General features: G+C 37.2%; 1 protein-coding gene across 1 annotated transcript in view; it reads left to right on the top strand.

The window, feature by feature from the left end:
* The window catches only part of ASXL3 (ASXL transcriptional regulator 3), an 86,213-nt gene extending 69,054 nt beyond the window's left edge, over positions 1-17,159 (top strand). Inside the window, exons 8-11 of the mRNA XM_063299239.1 lie at positions 6,552-6,648; positions 7,504-7,609; positions 10,274-12,188; positions 13,343-17,159. Of these exons, the coding sequence (XP_063155309.1) occupies positions 6,552-6,648; positions 7,504-7,609; positions 10,274-12,188; positions 13,343-16,975 (5,751 nt within the window). The 3' untranslated portion in view covers positions 16,976-17,159. The remainder of the gene's footprint in view (positions 1-6,551; positions 6,649-7,503; positions 7,610-10,273; positions 12,189-13,342) is intronic.
* Positions 17,160-19,794: the final 2,635 nt, after the last annotated feature.

The following is a 19,794-nucleotide window of genomic DNA, read 5'->3' on the forward strand; positions in this document are numbered from 1 at the left end:
AAGTTGAATAGGTAGGGTGAGAGTATACAGCCCTGCCGTACTCCTTTCCCAATCTTAAACCAGTCCATTGTTCCGTGGTCTGTTCTTACTGTTGCTACTTGGTGTTATACAGATTCTTCAGGAGGCAGACAAGATGACTTGGTATCCCCATACCACTAAGAACTTGCCACAATTTGTTATGGTCAAAAGCTTTAGAATAGTCAATAAAACAGAAATGGATGTTTTTCTGAAACACCCTGGCTTTTTCCATTATCCATCGGATATTGGCAATTTGGTCCCTAGTTCCTCTGCCTTTTCTAAACCCAGCTTGTATATCTGGCAATTCTTGCTCCATGAATTGCTGAAGTCTACCTTGCAGGATCTTGAGCATTACCTTACTGGCATGTGAAATGAGTGCCACTGTTCGATAGTTTGAACATTCTTTAGTGTGTCCCTTTTTTGGTATGGGGATATAAGTTGATTTTTTCAGTCTGATGGCCATTCCTGTGTTTTCCAAATTTGCTGGCATATAGCATGCATTACCTTGACAGCATCATCTCGCAAGATTTTGAACAGTTCAGCTGGGATGCCGTCGTCTCCTGCTGCCTTGTTCTTAGCAATGCTTCTTAAGGCCCACTCAACCTCACTCTTCAGGATGTTTGGCTTTCGCTCACTGACCACACACCGTCAAAGCTATCCCCGATATTGTTATCCTTCCTATACAGGTCTTCTGTATATTCTTGCCACCTTTTCTTGATCTCATCTTCTTCTGTTAGGTCCTTGCCATCTTTGTTTTTGATCATACCCATTTTGGCTTGGAATTTACCTCCGATGTTTCTAATTTTCTGGAAGAGGTCTCTTGTCCTTCCTATTCTATTGTCTTCTTCCACTTCCACGCATTGTTTGTTGCAAATAGTAACCTGTTTTTCTAGTAAGCTGATAGATCCTTTGCTTGTACTTTTCTGGATTGTGGCTGTTACATTTAAGAAATTGGTTTGCAGTCCAATTTTCTTTCGCTTCTCTTGGGAAGATACATTCTTGATTACTTGCAGTTTTTCTTAGACATACCTGTTTACATATGTTTAGTCTCCAACACACTGGGATTGGTTTACACAGCCTCTGTATACAGAGATAGAATATAAAACTAGGTTTGCATTGCAATCCTGTGGCAAGGGCAGCATTATTCAGTTGCAATTCTGGGGTTGTAATTTAGGATGAACACAAGTTTTGTAAGCAGAATGTCCTTAGTTCAGGTCCTTAAAGGAACCAATTTAAGGCAGCAAATGTCAGTAAACAATCTCACCAGAGATTTGTCACTCAGAACAGACAATGTTCGTCTAAATAGATTAATGACCTGATTCAGTAAATTTCACATATCAATTCACTAGCCATGAATGACAGTTTCAATTAGTGTAACAATCACTCATGTTATGTTACCAAGCTGCATTGCTTATATACCTGAACGTCATGTTGGTATGCAGAGTATATGAATTGGCACCTAGTAGGTAAGCACTTTAAGCCTTTTCATAGTTTCAGAGCCAGATTTAAATCTGTCACCATGCCCAGTCTTAATGAATTGTTATGATTCTGGCCAAGATCACCTCATGGAGCCAGTTGTACAATGAACATCTCCACATGGTGACTGAATGTGCAGCTGACTTGTAACCCATTCAGCCACATGGGATACCAGGGGTACTTTGAAACATATTCATTTAGTTGTTTTATTTGCATGTCCATTGCAACATGCATTTGCTAATATTTGGCCCAATATTTCCTCAGTTTCATTTACAGTAGCTACAGCCAGAGGAAGTTGAAATTACTGGGATAAGTTTATCATAACATGTATAACTGATATATGTGTCCCACTAAGCACCCATACATTCCACAAACTGGCAATATATATATCAGTTAATACAAATAATTTTACTTGGAAAATAATTTTTCATTTCCCATTCAGTATGTAAAATAAGATTAAAGATGAATCATTTATAATATATAAATGTAATTAAACCTCTCTCCACAAAAATCTATACCACCCTCTTTTTGCATTTCACTTGGCCTTCCCATATAAGATTCATTCACATGGCTAAGGAATGGGTCATCTGGAATTCTCAGGGTAATCCAGACTGGGAATATTGCCAATTCATCTGGTGTATACCATGTTGAAAAAATAATAACATTACTCACTTCCTTGTACAGTGTATTGTTTTGAAGTAGCTTTGGCATTTATGTATTTTAGAATAGTTTAATCATTGATGTATCCCTGCAGTATGGTAGTTGATATTAAGGTATGCATCAGGATCATCAAACCCTGCATTCCCATGGCAGGATAGGATAATTGAAGAATGTTAGTTTTCCCATTACACAATGGTAAAATTAAGTCTGTTCTGAGTTTGGACCCAAAAAAAGCTTCAGCCTGGATTTGTTTCTCCTGGGTTTCAAGGTGCAAAGAGTGACCATAAAATATGCATACTGTATGTGCCAGCTGCACACACACATACACACTCCCCTTTGTCATTATGTAAAATATGATAGGGAAAGGAAGTATTGGATTTCAGTGACTGAGAGATTGGCTGTCAATTCTGAGTGGTCCTTGCAATTAGACCATTGCTGATCACTCAATTAGATCACCGATCACACAATGGCATGTAGGGTTCCATGCAGTCCTCCCTCATTGTTCCCCCTCCAAAGGGTGACCATAAACTCTGCATTCATGCCAGCTGCACACGCACACACAAACATCCCTTTGTTATTTATGTAAAACATTATAGGGAAAGGAAGTATTAGATTTCAGTGACTGAGAGATTGGTTGCCAATTCCAAGTGATCCTAGCAATTAGACCACTGCTGATCACTCAATTAGATCACTGATCACACAATGGCATGTAGAGTTCCATGCAGTCCTCCCTCATTGTTACCCCTCCAACTCCAAGGATAGAGCTAGACTGGACTACTTCTAGAATGGCACACATCAGAGCAGGTTGTTTCCAAAGAATTGGTCAAGGATGCTCATCTAGCTGCTAGGTTTCCTTGTTGAAAAATGTATTTTTTAGGGAAGTTGCTGGGTTGAAGTGTTTGGGTATATTGTAATTTCTACTAGATTATAATTCATGCAGCAGTTTTCAGTGATCTTTTTAAATTACTTACAATGTGTGGATGTTTTTGCTCTGAACTTGCCAGCCATGGACATTTTTCTATTAATTTGCTAACACTTATTACCTATTTGAATATTCAGAATGCCACAATCTTTCTTTGATAGTGTGTTTATTTCATATCACATAATAGTAGTAAAAGCTATAGTATCAGACTCCAGATCTCTTCATGCCTTGAAAGATACATTGGATTAAAGGTCAAACTTTATAGTGGCCACATTTGGATATGAAATGGAGTCACATTTTACACATTGGAAAACAGTCTCCTATGACATTTGACCAAACTGTCAAGTCATGACATAAATATTCAGCCTTATTTTATAGACTGTCTTAAATATAGCTTTAATCTGTGTGTGTTATTAAATTTCTAAAAAAACATGATAGTTAATCACTTTCTTTACTGGCACCTTCCTCTTAAATGTCTTCAAGAAAGAATCTAAAATTATCTTTTCTTCACACATTTCTAAAATGCAATAATTTAATATTTCCCTTTAAAAATGGGAAATCAATATTGGATGATACAATGTTAATTTACTAAAGTAAGCCTTTGGTGTTATAAAGCTAAAGCTTTACTATCATAGTATAATCAAATAATGTAACATCTATTACTGCTTATATTAACTATAGAATTACAACCTATAATAACTGAATCTTTTATCTGAGAAATACTTCTGCTTATCAATTACGTAGAAAGGTTGAGCAGTAGCTTTATATTATAGTAATGGTAATATTGGATTGAGCTGTAGGGAGTCAAACAGATAATGGATTTAAATGGTTGAATGCTTCTTAATGTATCAGCTATATAGAAGAATCTGAGCATGTGTAAAATAATATATTTCAGGAAATCATGAAGATTTGATAGAATTTTTATAGAATGAATATTTACATGGTATAATATGTACTCCAGTTACAAAAAAGTTAATATTTACTGTGAAGGTGAAAGGTCCCCTGTGCAAGCACCAAGTCATGTCTGACCCTTTCGAGGGATGCCACTTTTGCAACGTTTTCTTGGCAGACTGTAGCGGGGTGGTTTGCCACTGCCTTCCCCAGTCACCTTCCCCAGCAAGCTGGGTACTCATTTTACTGACCCCCAAAGATGGAAGGCTGAGTCTACCTGAGCCGGCTACCCGAGGATCCAGCTTCTGCTGGGATCAAACCTGGGTTGTGGGGAGAGTTTTCAGTTTTCGGTTGCAATACTGCCGCCTACCACTCTGCGCCACACGAGGCCTCTAATATTTACTCAGGTTTGAGATTTTCTTGGCTCATGGAAATAACTAGTAGGTTCTAACAAATATTTTTTCTCTTAAATATGTATTTTTAAAATTAACATTTTTTGCAAAATTCTTCATAAATTGCATGCCTGGAGAATAGTAACTTCATTGTATTTAACTAGACAAAATCAGAATTCCAAACCTCACAGAAGAAGAAAATAACTTTCAAAAACATTTTGTCCTAATTACTAGGAAACACACTGAGGCGAGGACTTGGTCTCTAATATTTATTAGCAGTACTTAACAAGAATCCTAACAAACTGAGAAAGCGTGGGAAAACCCAGCCATATAAACCCCAAAGGTTAAGGCGGTCCCGATCTGTGTCTCTTTGAATGGCTGAACAGTTCCTCAGTGCTACGCATGCGCTTGACAGTCTGGGTGAGAGCCCCCTGCTCGCCATCCTTACTCATGACATATTTGTTGTTCTGGCTTATTAAAGCATTCTCTCTGTTGGATAGCATTTCTTGAGGACTGTAAAAATTAATAGTGTACTTTAAAAGTACTTTATTAGCATGTTCCTCCAAATACTAATTTAATTTAGTGGTTAATTGTGCCATCTTTGTAACATAGACTATTGAATTAAGTGTCTATTTAGAAATTTTAAGTTTTCCTTTCATTTTCTTTCCTTCCATGTGAGAATACATACTCTAAAGATTTAAAAACATTCAGATATAGTGGTTGATACTGACCAGAAGACTTAAAAGAAGCTCATAACAATTAGATTTAATTGACAGATTTTCCTCTATTCTTTTTCCTTTTGAGAGCAATATATTTTATTTAATATAATTACATTAGATCATGAGAAGTGTGAAACTCTACTTGATGTAAAATGGATACTTTTGTATTTCAAATGTTTCTAGTGAAAAAAGTTGCCTGACTTCTAACCTTGATTCTGTATAAAAAGAGATTTGGATGAATGGAGGAAGCTAGAAGCTAGAACTGCCAGTTCTTCTTTTGGTTTTTCTTAATCATACTTTGCTATGCACAATACAATGCACTCTGCAAAGTCTACAATAACATTGTGATCATGCATTGATATTACATGAAAAGTGTCTTCCTTCTTATCCATTCTATTAATAATTGCTTCAAGCCACATCACCTACTGCAGGAGTGGATGGGCTGCCTGTGGGCCAAAAGTTGCCATAAAGCCCATTTTTGCATACCCAAGCCCTCCTAGTTTGCACCATTAAAATTTGGGGGCTAACAGCCAAAAAATTAACTCCACTTGAAAGTCATTGGACTCCTGCAGGATACAGATGGAATGAATAAACAACAACAGAAAAAAACCCTGGCTCACTAATTTTAATAAATGTTTTCAAGAAAAAAATTAAATGAAATTCTACTTACATGAATGGCATAGTTGTATCACTACTCTGCACACTGTAGACTTCAAGAATCAAACAAATTTAAAAGTATAGCCCCCGGCTACCAAGAAAAAAGTTGCCTACCCCTCTTAATGTATCTGTATATGTTACCTCCATTGCAAATCATCCATTGCACTTCATTCATCTCAAGATCATCATTAGAAACTTGATTGAAGGAAGGCTCACAGAATCCTAGTAGTATATTGTTTTATTAGCTTTGACTTTCCATCCACTGCAATTCTCTGAAATAATGTATTTAATTCAAGATTTTTATTTAAGTTTTCTTAACTTCGTATAAAGCTTGGAGATACTGTTGGTCTAATAATTGCTTGCTAATCACTGAAATAACATCACAGAAAATGTATTATTTTTTTTTAGAGATGAATAATAAATGTTGGACATCAATATTTCCAGTGTTGCTATTGTTGGTTCCATCTTGAAAATGTTTGCTTGATTTGCTTCTAGACCATAAACGAAGACTGCATCATTATTTGGAAATTAGCCCTATTGGACAAAATGGACTTAACATTTCCACGTAAACAAGAATAGGATTCCACTGTCATAATCAACAGAACATTATTATAGGCACACTGATGCTGGATTAGGCCACTTGCATTTAATTTGATGACTATAATGAAAATGCTATTTAATATTAGCAAATTATTCCCTATGTTATTCCTACTTTCTATCCTTCCCTGTTTCACATAATCGGAGCTCTCTTCTTATGTACTCTTAGTTGAAGCAATCTCTGACAGTGTCTTCTGCTACCATCGGCTTATTTTCTAGATGGGAAGTGATGGAGTTTTGCGCCTCAGTAGTTCCGCTCTAAATAATGAATTCTTTGCATATGCAGCACAAGGGTGGAAACAACGATTGGCAGAAGGTAATTTTCTACTTGTTACTAGCTTTAACCAACAGTGTTTTTCCCTCAATAAAGAGATGCCTTCTTGTGTCACAGCCAGGAAAACATACATTTCAATACTTTTAATACTTTATTCTCTCTCAACCCAATGTACCTTGCACAGTTGTTGTGGGAAAAATTGGAGGAGGGAGTGCTATTACACTGCCTTGAGCTCCTGGAGGAAAGGCAGGATAGAAATCTAAGAAATGAAATCAAGAACATGTAAAGTGGCGAGATATCAAAATTATATACACTGGATCATCTTCCAGTTGTGTTAAATACATCTGTTTATTAAACCCCACAATAGATTATCATTGGGTACTTTTATTTAAAATATGAACAAGCATTTTCATCAGTGTCAGCTTTGGAAACCTAAATGCATGTGACTAAATCCCACCAATACACTCTAGAAATACTAAAAACAGCACTACAAATACGATCTTAGCATAGGTTTCTCTCAGATTAATTTTGGATGGAGTTATCTATTGAACCACGGTAGTTGTAATAGGGGAAAACTGCAGCTGTCCACGCCTCGCAAAAAACTGCTGCCCCAAGGTGGGGGCTCCTCAAGCAGCAGCTAGCAGAGCACAGGAATTGCAGCTGGAGTATGATGTTTAGGAGGGCAATGTGTGGTAGCGTTTCAGGATGTGCAAAAAATCTTTGAAACTTGTCCAACTTTCAAAACACTACAGCACAGTTGGCCAAGCAACTTTTGCACACACAGCATTTGTATAAGGGATCACCTGCAGAGATTCCTACACTACACAAAACTCAGTTGAACCCTTAGATTAACTCTTTGGACCTTCCATTCAACCTTCCATTACTTATATCTTTTAGGAGAATTTACCCCTGAAATGCAGTTGCGCATCAGGCAAGAAATTGAAAAGGAAAAGAAAACAGAACCCTGGAAAGAGAAGTTCTTTGAAAGATTTTATGGAGAAAAGTAAGTATCAAAGAAAAAGAAAGAAATGGCCTCAGATATACATCAACGTGCATAGATACATTTGTCTTTCATGTAGACTAAATTTTAGTTTAAAAAATAAATGCCTAATAAATTTACCAATTATTTTTGTTCCTATTGCCATTGCTAATAGTTTCCTTGGATTTATTTCTTCAAACATTTCTCAGCCTCCTACTTTATACCTTAAAAGTAGTCTAAAATTCCACCAACCCCCTCCCCAAATACATTAAACACAGATATATAAAATTCAAATACAGATAATACAATACAAATAGAATATAAGAGTAGGAAAAACCATTCTTTTTTTAACCTTCAAATTTCAGAGGGAAGCAAAGATAATAAAATCAGATAAAATATAATCACAAAAAATATTTTATTATTTTTTATTATTTTATTTATTAAATTTATATCACCGCCCATCTCCCCCAATGGGGGACTCTGGGCGGTTTACAATAAAATAACACTAAAAACATAACAATCTAAAAATTACCATTAAAATATACATAAAGTACTTCTTTATGTACATTTTAGTACTTCTTTTCCCCACACAATCCTCTTTACTAGGTCATTGACTTGAGTGAATAAAAACTATGTATGTATGTATGTATGTATATATGTATGTATATAAATATACAGTACATGTATATTATATTTTATATAAATACAAAAGTACTGCAGTGGAAGAATGTTTGTGTGTGGAAAAGGGTTCAGAGTAATATGCTTGATTCTTTCATAAACTAGTATTAAGCTATTATATACACACATTCAATATTATCTATTTAATCATTTAAGCAGATGAAATTATTTTCTAATCAGAAAAAGAACATTTACATTAGACATTTATGCCAGATTCTCAAATTCACTGCAGGTGATCACGTATATTATATCCACAGAACAGCATCCATTTTACTTCCTTTGTATATATTTTCAGTTTTGAAAAAAAAAATTAAAAGCTTTCAAAAGAAGTGTTATCTAAAAGTTATTGTTTGGTTAGGAATATTGTATACAGATTGACTATATCATTGTAGTAATATCAATACATATTTTTGCAAATTATATTCATAAGTATTTTCTGGTTTTGGAGACAAATAGATTTCATAGTTCTGATACGAAAAATATTTTTCCTATTACTTTTTTAAAAAATGCATCCAGATTAACACAAAAACTTTTGTAAGATTACTCCCCAATTTAGAGTTTGGAAATCCATGGAGGCAAATTTGCCCAGAAAGAATATAATTTCTAGTTTTCCAAAATGGCTATCTCATCTTCCATCTTTTTCAGAAGACTCAGTGGCCCCATTTTGTTCATTTTTGACACACTAGTACTTAAAATATGTATAGAGATTACAGACAGCATCTGTACTACCAGAACTTTTACCAAATTATCTAGTGTCTTCTCATTCTAGGAAAAATGAGTCTGATGTGCCTTTTTTGGCTTAATTCATCTTTTAGCCCACCTGGTCTCCCCCTATAATCCCAGGTACAAGTTGTTATTGGCTAGTCAGGGCTGTTTGGAATTGTAGTTCAGCTCATCTGAACAGCATTAAATTAATATATAAACATTTTCAAGAAAATTATTTAGCCATGAGGTCACCTCTCTCTCATAACAAATCCAAACATAGCATATTATATCATATTAAGACAGTGTAGTTGTGAACATTTGTGCTCTGAAAGAAGTGCTGTTAAATTTGCTTCCAGAAAGCACTGCCAAATCACATCAGCACTGTTACCAAGAAAATTACATGGATGTATCCATAAAGTTGAACCTGACTCAAAGAAGAGTTTACATGTGTATAATAGGAGTACACAAGAAGGAAATATTAAATGACTAATTATATTAGTTGTGTTTAATTATTTTTAAAATGAAATTCAGATTTCAATAAATCATTTTTTTGGCCATATCCCCTTTTTAAAAGTGCAGCTCTGACACATCACTAAAAGCCAATCAGGCCCTCAGCCCTGAAAATATTGTGCACCCTAAATATACAGGCATGCTATCTTAATAGTGGCAGAATATGTAGATAAGACAAAAATAGTTTTTATCGGTATACTGAAATAAAAAACACCAGTGGATGAAATTAAAAATAATAAAACTTGAGGTAAACATAGGGCATTTCCTCATTAGAGACTTATAGCACTTTCATGGCATCATCCAACCATCACTGAAGTAGTATAGAGCCTGTCCTCATTACTGTCATTTCATTACTGTCACAATAATGGTTGGATGACTCTAGAAGCTATAAACTGCTAGGGGAGAAATGACCAGAGATGACAGGCTTTTAACACAATCTCCAGCCCACTGATGGATTTTCTATGATATCAGTGAAGGCTGGATACCAGAGCAGGCAGAGTAATTTTCTGTATGTAACTGTGTAATGTCTCTTTGCCCTAGCTTTAGCTGACTAAGTATCACTGTGGAATTAAATATCAAGACCTGCATGTAAATGGCAAACATTGTTTTTTATAGAATTAGCCAATTTTAAAATAATTTTATTAGTCAAATGCACTGTTATAGATCAGGAATTTGGTATTTTCTTTGATTCCTCTAGAGACTGTATGTTGTAGCACAGAATGAAACTCATGTTTTTTCTGACATATAATGTTTCTTGAAATATGTATATATAATTTAACTGTGATCTCTGACTAGGCTGGGGATGTCAATGGAAGAATCTAGGAAGCTTACATCAATACAAAATAATGAAGATGATAATAAATCCCTCTGTGGTTCTTTGGATTTGCCTGGTCCTTCAAGACAGCCCTCTTTTGATGACCATGAAGAAAAAACCATCCAGTTGCCACTCTTGCCAGAGAAAGATTTCTGTCAGGCACTTTGCAACATGGAACATGTTCCGTCCAAGGATCTAATGGCGGAAACAGAAGACATTTTGATTCCTGAAGAATCTATTATTCAAGAAGAAATTGCTGAGGAGGTTGAGACAAGTATTTGTGAATGTCAGGAAGAGAACCAAAAAGAACATGTGAATTCTGAACAACCAGTTAGTTCAGTTGGTACAAATGAAGAAACGGATGTTTTACCACTTACAGGGAATTCTGAATCCTGTGTTGTGATGAATGATGTATTAAGTCCGTTATCTCATGTTGAAATCAAGGTAGAAGAAAGATTGGAGTATCCCCAGGAAGAAATGCCAGTCATAACAGATCAGTTAGAAAGTAGTTTATCACCTTCACAGTCTGCTTCATCTACAAATTCTGTCAGTAATGTGGAAGAAAAAGATTTGGAATCCATAAAAGAGTTTAGTCCTCATGGAAAATATTCCCCTGTCCTCAATGGTTCCTTATTCACTGGTGGAGGTGTTGCAGTACATATGGAATTGCAAAGTGACCCTGATGAACTGTCTTCGGAAAATGCTTGTATTTCTGAAACTTCTTTTTCTGCTGAAAGCCCGGAAGAACCATCTGCCAGTATTGCATCTCCTGGAGGTGACACACAGTCTACTTCAGAGGAACCTTGTACACCAGTATCTCTCGAAACGGTGTGTTCATCAGACATGTCTTGCACTGAAAACACTGAAACTGATACTCAACAAAAACCTGTTGATGATAAACTGAATACTTCTTTAATGTCTGAAATATCTCCAATGCCTGCCTCACCTGTAACATCAGAAGCATCTCTGTTATCAAATTTGCCCCTAACTTCAGAGGCATCACCAGTTTCTAATTTACCTTTACCATCGGAAACCTCCCCAGTGTCTGATTTGCCCTTGACATCTGAAACTTCTTCAGTGTCTTCTGTTCTTTTAGCTTCTGAAACATCTCATTCAAACAGTGTACTATTACCTTCAGAAGCATCTCCACTTTCCAATTCTCCAGTGAGTGAAAGATTTATTCAGCAAAGAAAATCGTTGTGTTTGTCTGAAGAATCCCTGTCACCACTGAAAGAAGAAATCTGTGGTATTCCTAATACTCTACAAGAAGATAATATTCCATCACAACAAAAATTGCTTCAAGGTGCACCTGATGCTATGAAAGCTGTTATATCAGAACCTTCAACAGCAGAAGAATCCCAGTCTAGAAATCTTACTAATCAAACATGTAGGTCGCATACTGAAATAGAGAACCCTTTCATTTCTTCTCTTGCAGAAAGCTCTTCTCCAGAAACGATAAAAATGAGAAACCATGGTGGCCAGCAACGATCTGAAAAAAAAAGTGCAATCTCTCAGCTGGAAGTATGTGTTCTAACAGAAGCAGCAGGGTGCAAAAATGAATCTCTTCCATCTAAGTCTCATGATAAGCTATATACCTCAACATCATCTTTAGAAATAGGCAGAAATAAGTCTCACAAAATTCAAGGGACTGTACAGAATCGGTTTGAAAGTTCCTATTCTTCAAAGTCAAGTGAAGCCACCAAGTCACCTGAAGTAAGAAGTGAAAGCAGAGACCTGGAGATTCCAAAGAGGAAGACAGCTGAACACCATGGTTTTGGAATCTGTAAAGAGAAGAGAGCTAGAATTGAAGATGACCAAGCCCATCGTAATGCATCAACAAGCTCTTCTGAAAGAGAGCCGCCACCTAGAGAAGAGCCCAGAGTCCCACCCTTAAAGGTAAATTGAAATAGACATTTGGAAGCTTACATGTTACCTGCACTGTATTTTTAGCTAATTCAGGAAACATTTCTAGATAGAGAAAACTAACAGTTTCCATGAACAGTTTTCACAAATAACCAGCACCTTATCATTACTCATTTTTGCCTGCAAAATCATTTCATTTTTCTTTGTACGGTGCCAATAAATAGATTTCCATATAGCATCCTCTAACTATATGACAGTTGACATATCACCATTATGACGTACTATATTATATAAAAGTGATTTTTCCCCCTCAAGAACACAGTGTTAGAAGTTGTCGATATGCCTTGCAAATGTTTGTTTTGCCACTGAGTAATGCATTCATGAAAAAGGAAAATTGTTCACTGTAACATTTGTAAAATCATAAACTGTGTCATTCATGCTGCTAGTTCTTAAGATGCATCATATTATACAAAGAAAAAAGAATAGAATCAGTAACCATAAATGAGAGAAATCATATGAGAGACAAAAGAGTGACATCCTCAGGGCTTTGCGGAGCTTTGTCAGCTACTTAGATAGCAGATGGTCAGCCATACACATTCTGTAGAATACAAACAATAAACATTGAATTCTGTTTGCTTTATTTAGTCATTGTACATGCATAAGTTCCCTTAGAGCTACTTGGAAGTGGTGTTCAAATACTATCAAAAGTAGAGTTACGATATTTAAACTCTGATTCATTAAATTATAACCATGGCTAGAAAATAAAGAGAAAATACCAGTGAAAATAATTTGTTTTTTTTTTTCTGGCTTCTAATTTTGCAAAGCCTATAGAAAATTCAGTGATTTTTTTTTTCAAACAGCTACATTCTGAGTATGAAACTGAAAATCAGAAAATATGATTGTGAAAAGCAAACCAGTACATTTTGTATAATAATACATATACACAGAGAAAGAGGTATTCAGCATAAGCAGAAATGCTGGAAAATATGAAAGGGCCTTGAAATGGAAATAGTTATTTCCTTCAGCTCATAAAGCAATACATTAATGAGGGGTAATAATTCATATATAGAATAATAAGCATTTGCTTGTGCTAAATAAGATTTTCCACCATCATATGGTAAAATCCTAAAGCCACTGTAAATTATAATTTCTAATATGGTTTTCATATATTCCCTTTTCCCATCCAGATCCAACTTTCAAAAATTGGCCCACCCTTTATCATCAAGAGCCAGCCAGTTTCCAAACCAGAACCCAGAGCTGCTCCAAGTACCTCCGTGAGCAGCGGAAGGAACACAGGGGCCAGAACGCTTGCAGATATCAAAGCAAGAGCCCAGCAAGCCAGAGCTCAGAGGGAGGCAGCAGCTGCAGCTGCAGTTGCTGCAGCTGCAAGCATTGTTTCTGGAGGGCTCGGGAGCCCCTGTGAAGGTGGAAAGACCAGAACGTTGGCCCACATCAAGGAGCAGACAAAGGCCAAGTTGTTTGCAAAGCACCAAGCAAGAGCCCATTTGCTCCAGAACAACAAGGATAGCAAGTCTCAGCACACCTTAAAAGAAGGTCCATCAACTGTGGAGACCTCTGCGGCTTCTGAAACAAAGATTGAAGGTTCTACTGGTGTAATTATAGTTAATCCTAACTGCCGGTCTCCTAGCAACAAATCTGCTCACCTTCGTGAAGCTACTGCTGTATTGCAACACTCTCTTAATGCCACTACTTTGCCAGAAACTAGTACTGATGTCCCTATTCACAATTCTGATGAAAGCATATCTGTGTCTCATTTATGTGAGAAAATGCTGTCTTCTACCTCTCCAGAAAGTAACAGTGTTTCAGTTCTATATAACAAGAATGCAGTTCCCGGATCTGTGTGTAGCACTGCTATGTCAGGAGCAATTAAGGAACTTCCTTTTGCAGGTACTCTTGATAAGTCCTCTGTTTTAATGTCTGTTGAAAGTACAGACACAAAGCCTAGCAATATCACTATGCTGAAATCCATCCAAGGGGCTGACACTCCATGCATTGCTATTGTGCCAAAATGTCATGAGAACTCTGCTCCTCCAGCCACAGCCAACAGCACAGTCTTGTCAGATTCCTTAGAGGAGAAAATATTACCAATGCCAAGTAGCAATGCAACTAGTGCAATTTCAAGTCAGTATACCACTGTGCCAACTTCATCTATTGCAAGTAATTTGCCAGATCACCTGTCTGGCAGCTCTGTTTTGATTCCTCCAGTGGGGTCTATAAGTAGATATCCTTCTGATAAGATATCCCTAACTGGGTGCAGTGACCCAAGTGCTTTGTCAAACAACCTCTCTGTTAGGGCAGCTTTACATGGAGGTGAGGCACTTCCAGTAGGCGAGTCCATCGGCAGGACTTCCATTTCTATATTTGCCAGCAACATGATGACTGTCAATTCTTATGAGAACTCCACCAAAATGAGTACTGATGGCATAGAGAGAAATTCGGGGATGAGAAGCCGGTTAGATGTGCCTGGTAAATCCTCAGTAGGATATATACAGGCACCTGTGAACAGATCCATTCCTTGTAAAGTCATTGTTGACCACACAATGACAACAATGAATTCAAACTTATCTCTTGGTCTTTCCACTGAAAGTACAGAAAGTAGCACGGAAATGCAGAGCAGGCCAATTAGGACTGAAACTGCTTTACAAAACATAACATGTCCTCAAGTGTCTGTCATAAGCAGGCCAGAGCTACTTAGTAATGAAAATCTGGAGCACAGCTCTGGTTTTAACAATGTTCCAACAAAGCAAGAGGGCAAGCATTTGCAAGCAGCATGTACTGCTCTTCGAGAAGTGCCTCTTGGGCCTCAAGATAAACAACTGGATGTTGTTCCTCCTACCCAGGGTTTTTCAGAACAGTTTCAAGGTCCTTTGACTTTCAAGAGTGAAGCCGAAAATATCTGTGCCAACCCATATAATCCTAACAGCCGAATCTGTTGGAATGACAATGAGGTAATGAATACTGAACAGTCTTTGGTCAGTCACCTTAACCCAAGTAAGCATAAGGAATATTCAGAGAATAACTGTTTTAAAAATGTGAAAACAGAGCCTGCAGGTTTGGTACATCTGCATGAGATGCATGCAAGAAATGTTGTGACAAGCATAGCCTTGCCTGTTAAGTCAGAGGGAAATGAATCCGACAAATGCTTTAGGATGGACACAGAAGATTTTGCAAGGCCTGAAATGCCTGTGCAGGCTGGAGAAATAGCCCCAAGTTCACAGCCAGCTCAGAGCTCCAAGAGATCTGTTACAGATTCCATGGAGCACTCTTTGTCATTGACAACAGAGACACTGAAAAGAGTTACAAATGCTGGAACCTCTAGTTGCCGCTTGTCATCAGTAGAAGCCAACAATCCTCTAGTCACCCAGTTACTGCAAGGCAACTTGCCACTGGAGAAAGTATTGCCACAGCCCAGGTTAGGGGCCAAACTAGAAATCAGTCGGCTTCCTTTGCCTTTGCAAACTACCTCCAGATGTAAATCAGCCACATCTGAGCGAAATGCAGTAGAAAACCCTTCCAGTTCCCCAAATGGAGATGGGAGAGATTTTACAGTCACAAATATACCCCCCCTACAAATCCGCAAGCGTGAAAATCATTCCAAAAAGAGAGTAGCCAGGACAGTTGGTGAAATTAAATGTGAGCCTGGGAAGCCATCAATGGATACAGATGTTAAAGTGGCTCCTTGCATAATCACTTCTAGCATGAATCAACTTGGACATGGTCAGCTGTTTAAACAGGAGTGGCCAAGCAAGCACACCATTCAAAGCAGAATAGCTCACAGTCCAGAGATTAAGCAGCAGAAAAGGCCGTTGCCCTCATGCAGTTTCCAGAAGAACTTATTTAGTGTAGAGAAAAATGGCAGCTTCCACACTGAAGCGAGTACCTCCCATCAGCAGCATTTCTACCAAATGCCAATGGCTGCCCGAGGCCCTGTTACTACAACCACTTTGATGCAGGCAACTTTAAAAGCCCCCTCTGGCTGCAGTTCCTTTGCTTTCAGCAGGCACCTTGAGCAGAAGGCCCTGGGAGAGGTCAATATGTCTACAGCACCTCACCAGCTGAGGCTGGCAACTGTTTTTTCCCCAAATGTTCAAATTAAGGAAAGTGATGACATCCCCAGTGCCTCACAAACTCTGCAGAATAAATCATTAATACATCCCCCACCCCCTCCACCCCCTCCCCCTCCCAGTGCAGAAGCTCCATGTGATCACAAACAACCAGGAGTTACTATGGAAACCACCAAAAGACTTAGTTGGCCTCAGCCGGCAAACGTCTGTAGCAATATAAAATCAGAACCTGTTTCTTTGGAGGAAGGCTTAAGCAGCAGCTGTGAGCTAGGCATGAAACAAGCTTCCTACGATCAGAATGAAGTCAAAGAACAGTTAAAAGCTTTTGCATTGAAAAATGCCGACTTCCCTTCCTATTTACTTTCAGAATCACAGAAGCCTTTTGCCCCACTAACTGCTCCGAAAGTACAGATGCAGCAGCAGCAGCAGCAGCAGCAGCGTGGAAATTACCCTACAATACATTTTGGTAGCACAAGTTTCAAAAGGGCAACTTCTGCAATTGAAAAATCTATTGGGATTCTAGGGAGTAGTTCAACTACAGCCACAAGCCTACCTATTCAAAATGCCCAAGTCCCAGTTCAGAAATTTGCTGACAGCAGCAGTGCAGATGAGTTGGAACTGAAATGCTCTTGCAGGCTGAAAGCCATGATAGTATGCAAGGGCTGTGGCGCCTTCTGCCATGATGACTGCATAGGGCCTTCCAAATTGTGTGTAGCTTGTTTAGTTGTTCGGTAGAATCCAAAGCACATTCCTTGTTCATGCAGGAAAGCAAAAGAGAAGAACAACTGGAATGCTGTAGGCCATACTGTATCTGGATGAAAAATGTTGCTAGGAATGCTTTAGAATGGAGTGGTGTTGGCGTGCATGGCTCTCCCTGGTAATTCCCCTTCAAGAAATGCCCATCATTCTTCCTGTCTTAAAATACAGCATTGTCCATGTCTTAGTGCAGAATTTTATTTTTACCATTTATAAGCCAATCTTCCCAGTGAAAAGATTTACAAACCTCACAGGTCCACATTTCGGTGCGTGAAAGAGCACAAGAATGCGGGACAGCCATAGCCCATGAAGAAAAGAGAATAGTAAAAAAGAATGAGAGTTGGGTTCCCTCAGCAGGCCATCACTGCAATGGCCATTAGGCAGGTTTTGCATACCTGGAGCCAAGACTGCCAGCAGTGATTGACTTTGATCCTTTGGCTCCTGATGTGGGTAATTTGGTCCCTTCATAAGAAGCTGTCATACTTAAGTAGATTATAATTAAACCAGGCAACAGATAAGTTGTAACAAACTAGAATCTTTCTTTTAGAAGTCCAGGGGAAGGAGAATAATATTATAATAGAATTTATTAATTCATTTATCTTCCTCAAATTTCACTTATAATTTTGTCCTAAAGTGAGATATTTAACATATATACATAGTACACACCATATTATATCTAAACAAGTGTGTTTTGAGCAATGATATCATTTCAACAACCCAAAAGTGATGCTTTGTTTCTGTAGATTCAAAAGAGCAAAGCAATTGTATGATTTATAGACCTTTTAAATATGTTTACAACTTTGGATATTTTAAAATAACTTTTATTTTAAAACATTTTTTTTGTTATACAACTTACCCCACAAATATTGTATAGCCTTGTAGAGGAATGAAGAGATTTTAAAGGGATACTAAACCTTACTCTCAATATTGTATTTTACAATACAATATTACAATCTTACTCTCAATATTGTAGTTACTAGTAGTTTATGTTAGTTATATACAAAATATATAGCCACCAAACTATTTTGGAAGAACTGTAGCAATTGCTAAGTTCTTTGTACTGATAAGGAAAGTATTGTAAAGGGTTAAAAATATGGAACTTGACAAGAGGAGATGCTTGGTTATCTTAAAAGTGAGGGGTGTTTCCTCTAAAGTGAACATAAAATGTAAAGTGGAAGCAACTTGCATGCTATCACATGAATTTAATCACCAGAATTTAATAAATGTTGGAGAAATGTACCATTCTTACCCACACAGTAGAACCTTACTAACCATGCCTGGTAATCCATTCACAGAACTGACATTTTTTTCCCACCTCATATAATAGCAAGATGCTGCACTAGAATCTCTGCTAATATTTTCTTATTTGAAATAAACAATTCTACATTTATTTTGTATTCTCAAGTATTAATGTAATGAGGATTTTTAAAAAATAAGTATTAAAATATACTTCAGTGTATTATATGTATTTTATCCTCTCTTATTATTAAACAGTACATAAGACTTCCAGGCATTTCTACCTATTAGTAAAGCTCTACTGTTTGGAGATTATACTTTTATGGGGCCATATTAAACATGAAATCTATTTTCCTTAATGAGCTGGAATAAGCAGGCTTACATTCCTTTAGCCAGAGGTCTTGTAGCTTGACTGGATTAAATTCCTGTTCTGTTTTCATAGCAGATGTGCTAACCCTAGCCTTGATATTCTACAGTATAAACAAATTACACCATTATAATTGCCTTACTAAAGCACTCATTTTAGAAGATTTATGCATATTTCAGCACTTTCAGGTACCCATGGAGAGATTATTTTCAAAATATAGATTTAAAAGGCATGTTTTTGTAAAATTCAGAATAGATGGACTTGTTAAACATGCATGTGTCTCTGTGTTCACTAAATTCAAGAAGATCTTGAAAGACCCTTTTGGTACAGTATTAAATACAGTAGGTGAAATCCCAGATTCAGTAATTGTGAACTGTTTTTAGCTGGAATGTCTTCTATCATTCCTAAAGAAATGGTAGCTCCCACAGCATGCCATAGGACATTTGAGCACAATTCAGAGAAAGTTAAGCACTTAGAGTCACAATCTTATGCATTTTGACCTGCATTGAAAATCATAAACATGCATAGGATTTATCTGCAAGCATCATGGTCTGGAATGAAAGTTTGGACTGCCTGGGTGTCTCCAGATTACATCATTTGTTTGTCTATGTGGTGTGGCTAACATAACATTAAAACAGTTCTGTTTTAACTGTTGGAGTAAGTGGGGCAGGAAACTAGATATAATGACTATTGATAAAAATGTTTTAAAAGCTGGATGTTCCTGAATCTGAGCAATTCCTTGATAAAGACACTCACTGGAACCATGTTCCTACAGCATCTTCTCCCAGGCCCAGTTTACTGATGTCTGGTAGCAGATTTAAGCTTAGCTGGGAAAAAATGATGCCTCATGCACAATGCAACCTACCTGCTGATAAACAGCAAGCAAAGGAAGCTTTAGTATTCCTTCCCTGTGTACCCATTTTGCAATTTAATACACCCATCTACGTATATGCATAGCTCTTTCCACACAATTTTTTATGACTCAGATCTACCACTGTTAAATCAAAATCTAAATCAACTTTGGCTAATGATGGAAAAGTAACTCCTTTCATAATGGGTACATGCCAGCATATATAAGGATGACATGCTTGTAGATTATTAATATAGCATGTATGAAAAAGGATTTGGCAAGAGATGCTGAATATTATTACATACCTGTCAACATTTCTCCACTGCGAATCTTAAGCTACTATTT

The sequence above is a fragment of the Candoia aspera genome, chromosome 3 (genome assembly GCF_035149785.1).
Source record: "Candoia aspera isolate rCanAsp1 chromosome 3, rCanAsp1.hap2, whole genome shotgun sequence".
Lineage (NCBI taxonomy): Eukaryota > Metazoa > Chordata > Lepidosauria > Squamata > Boidae > Candoia > Candoia aspera.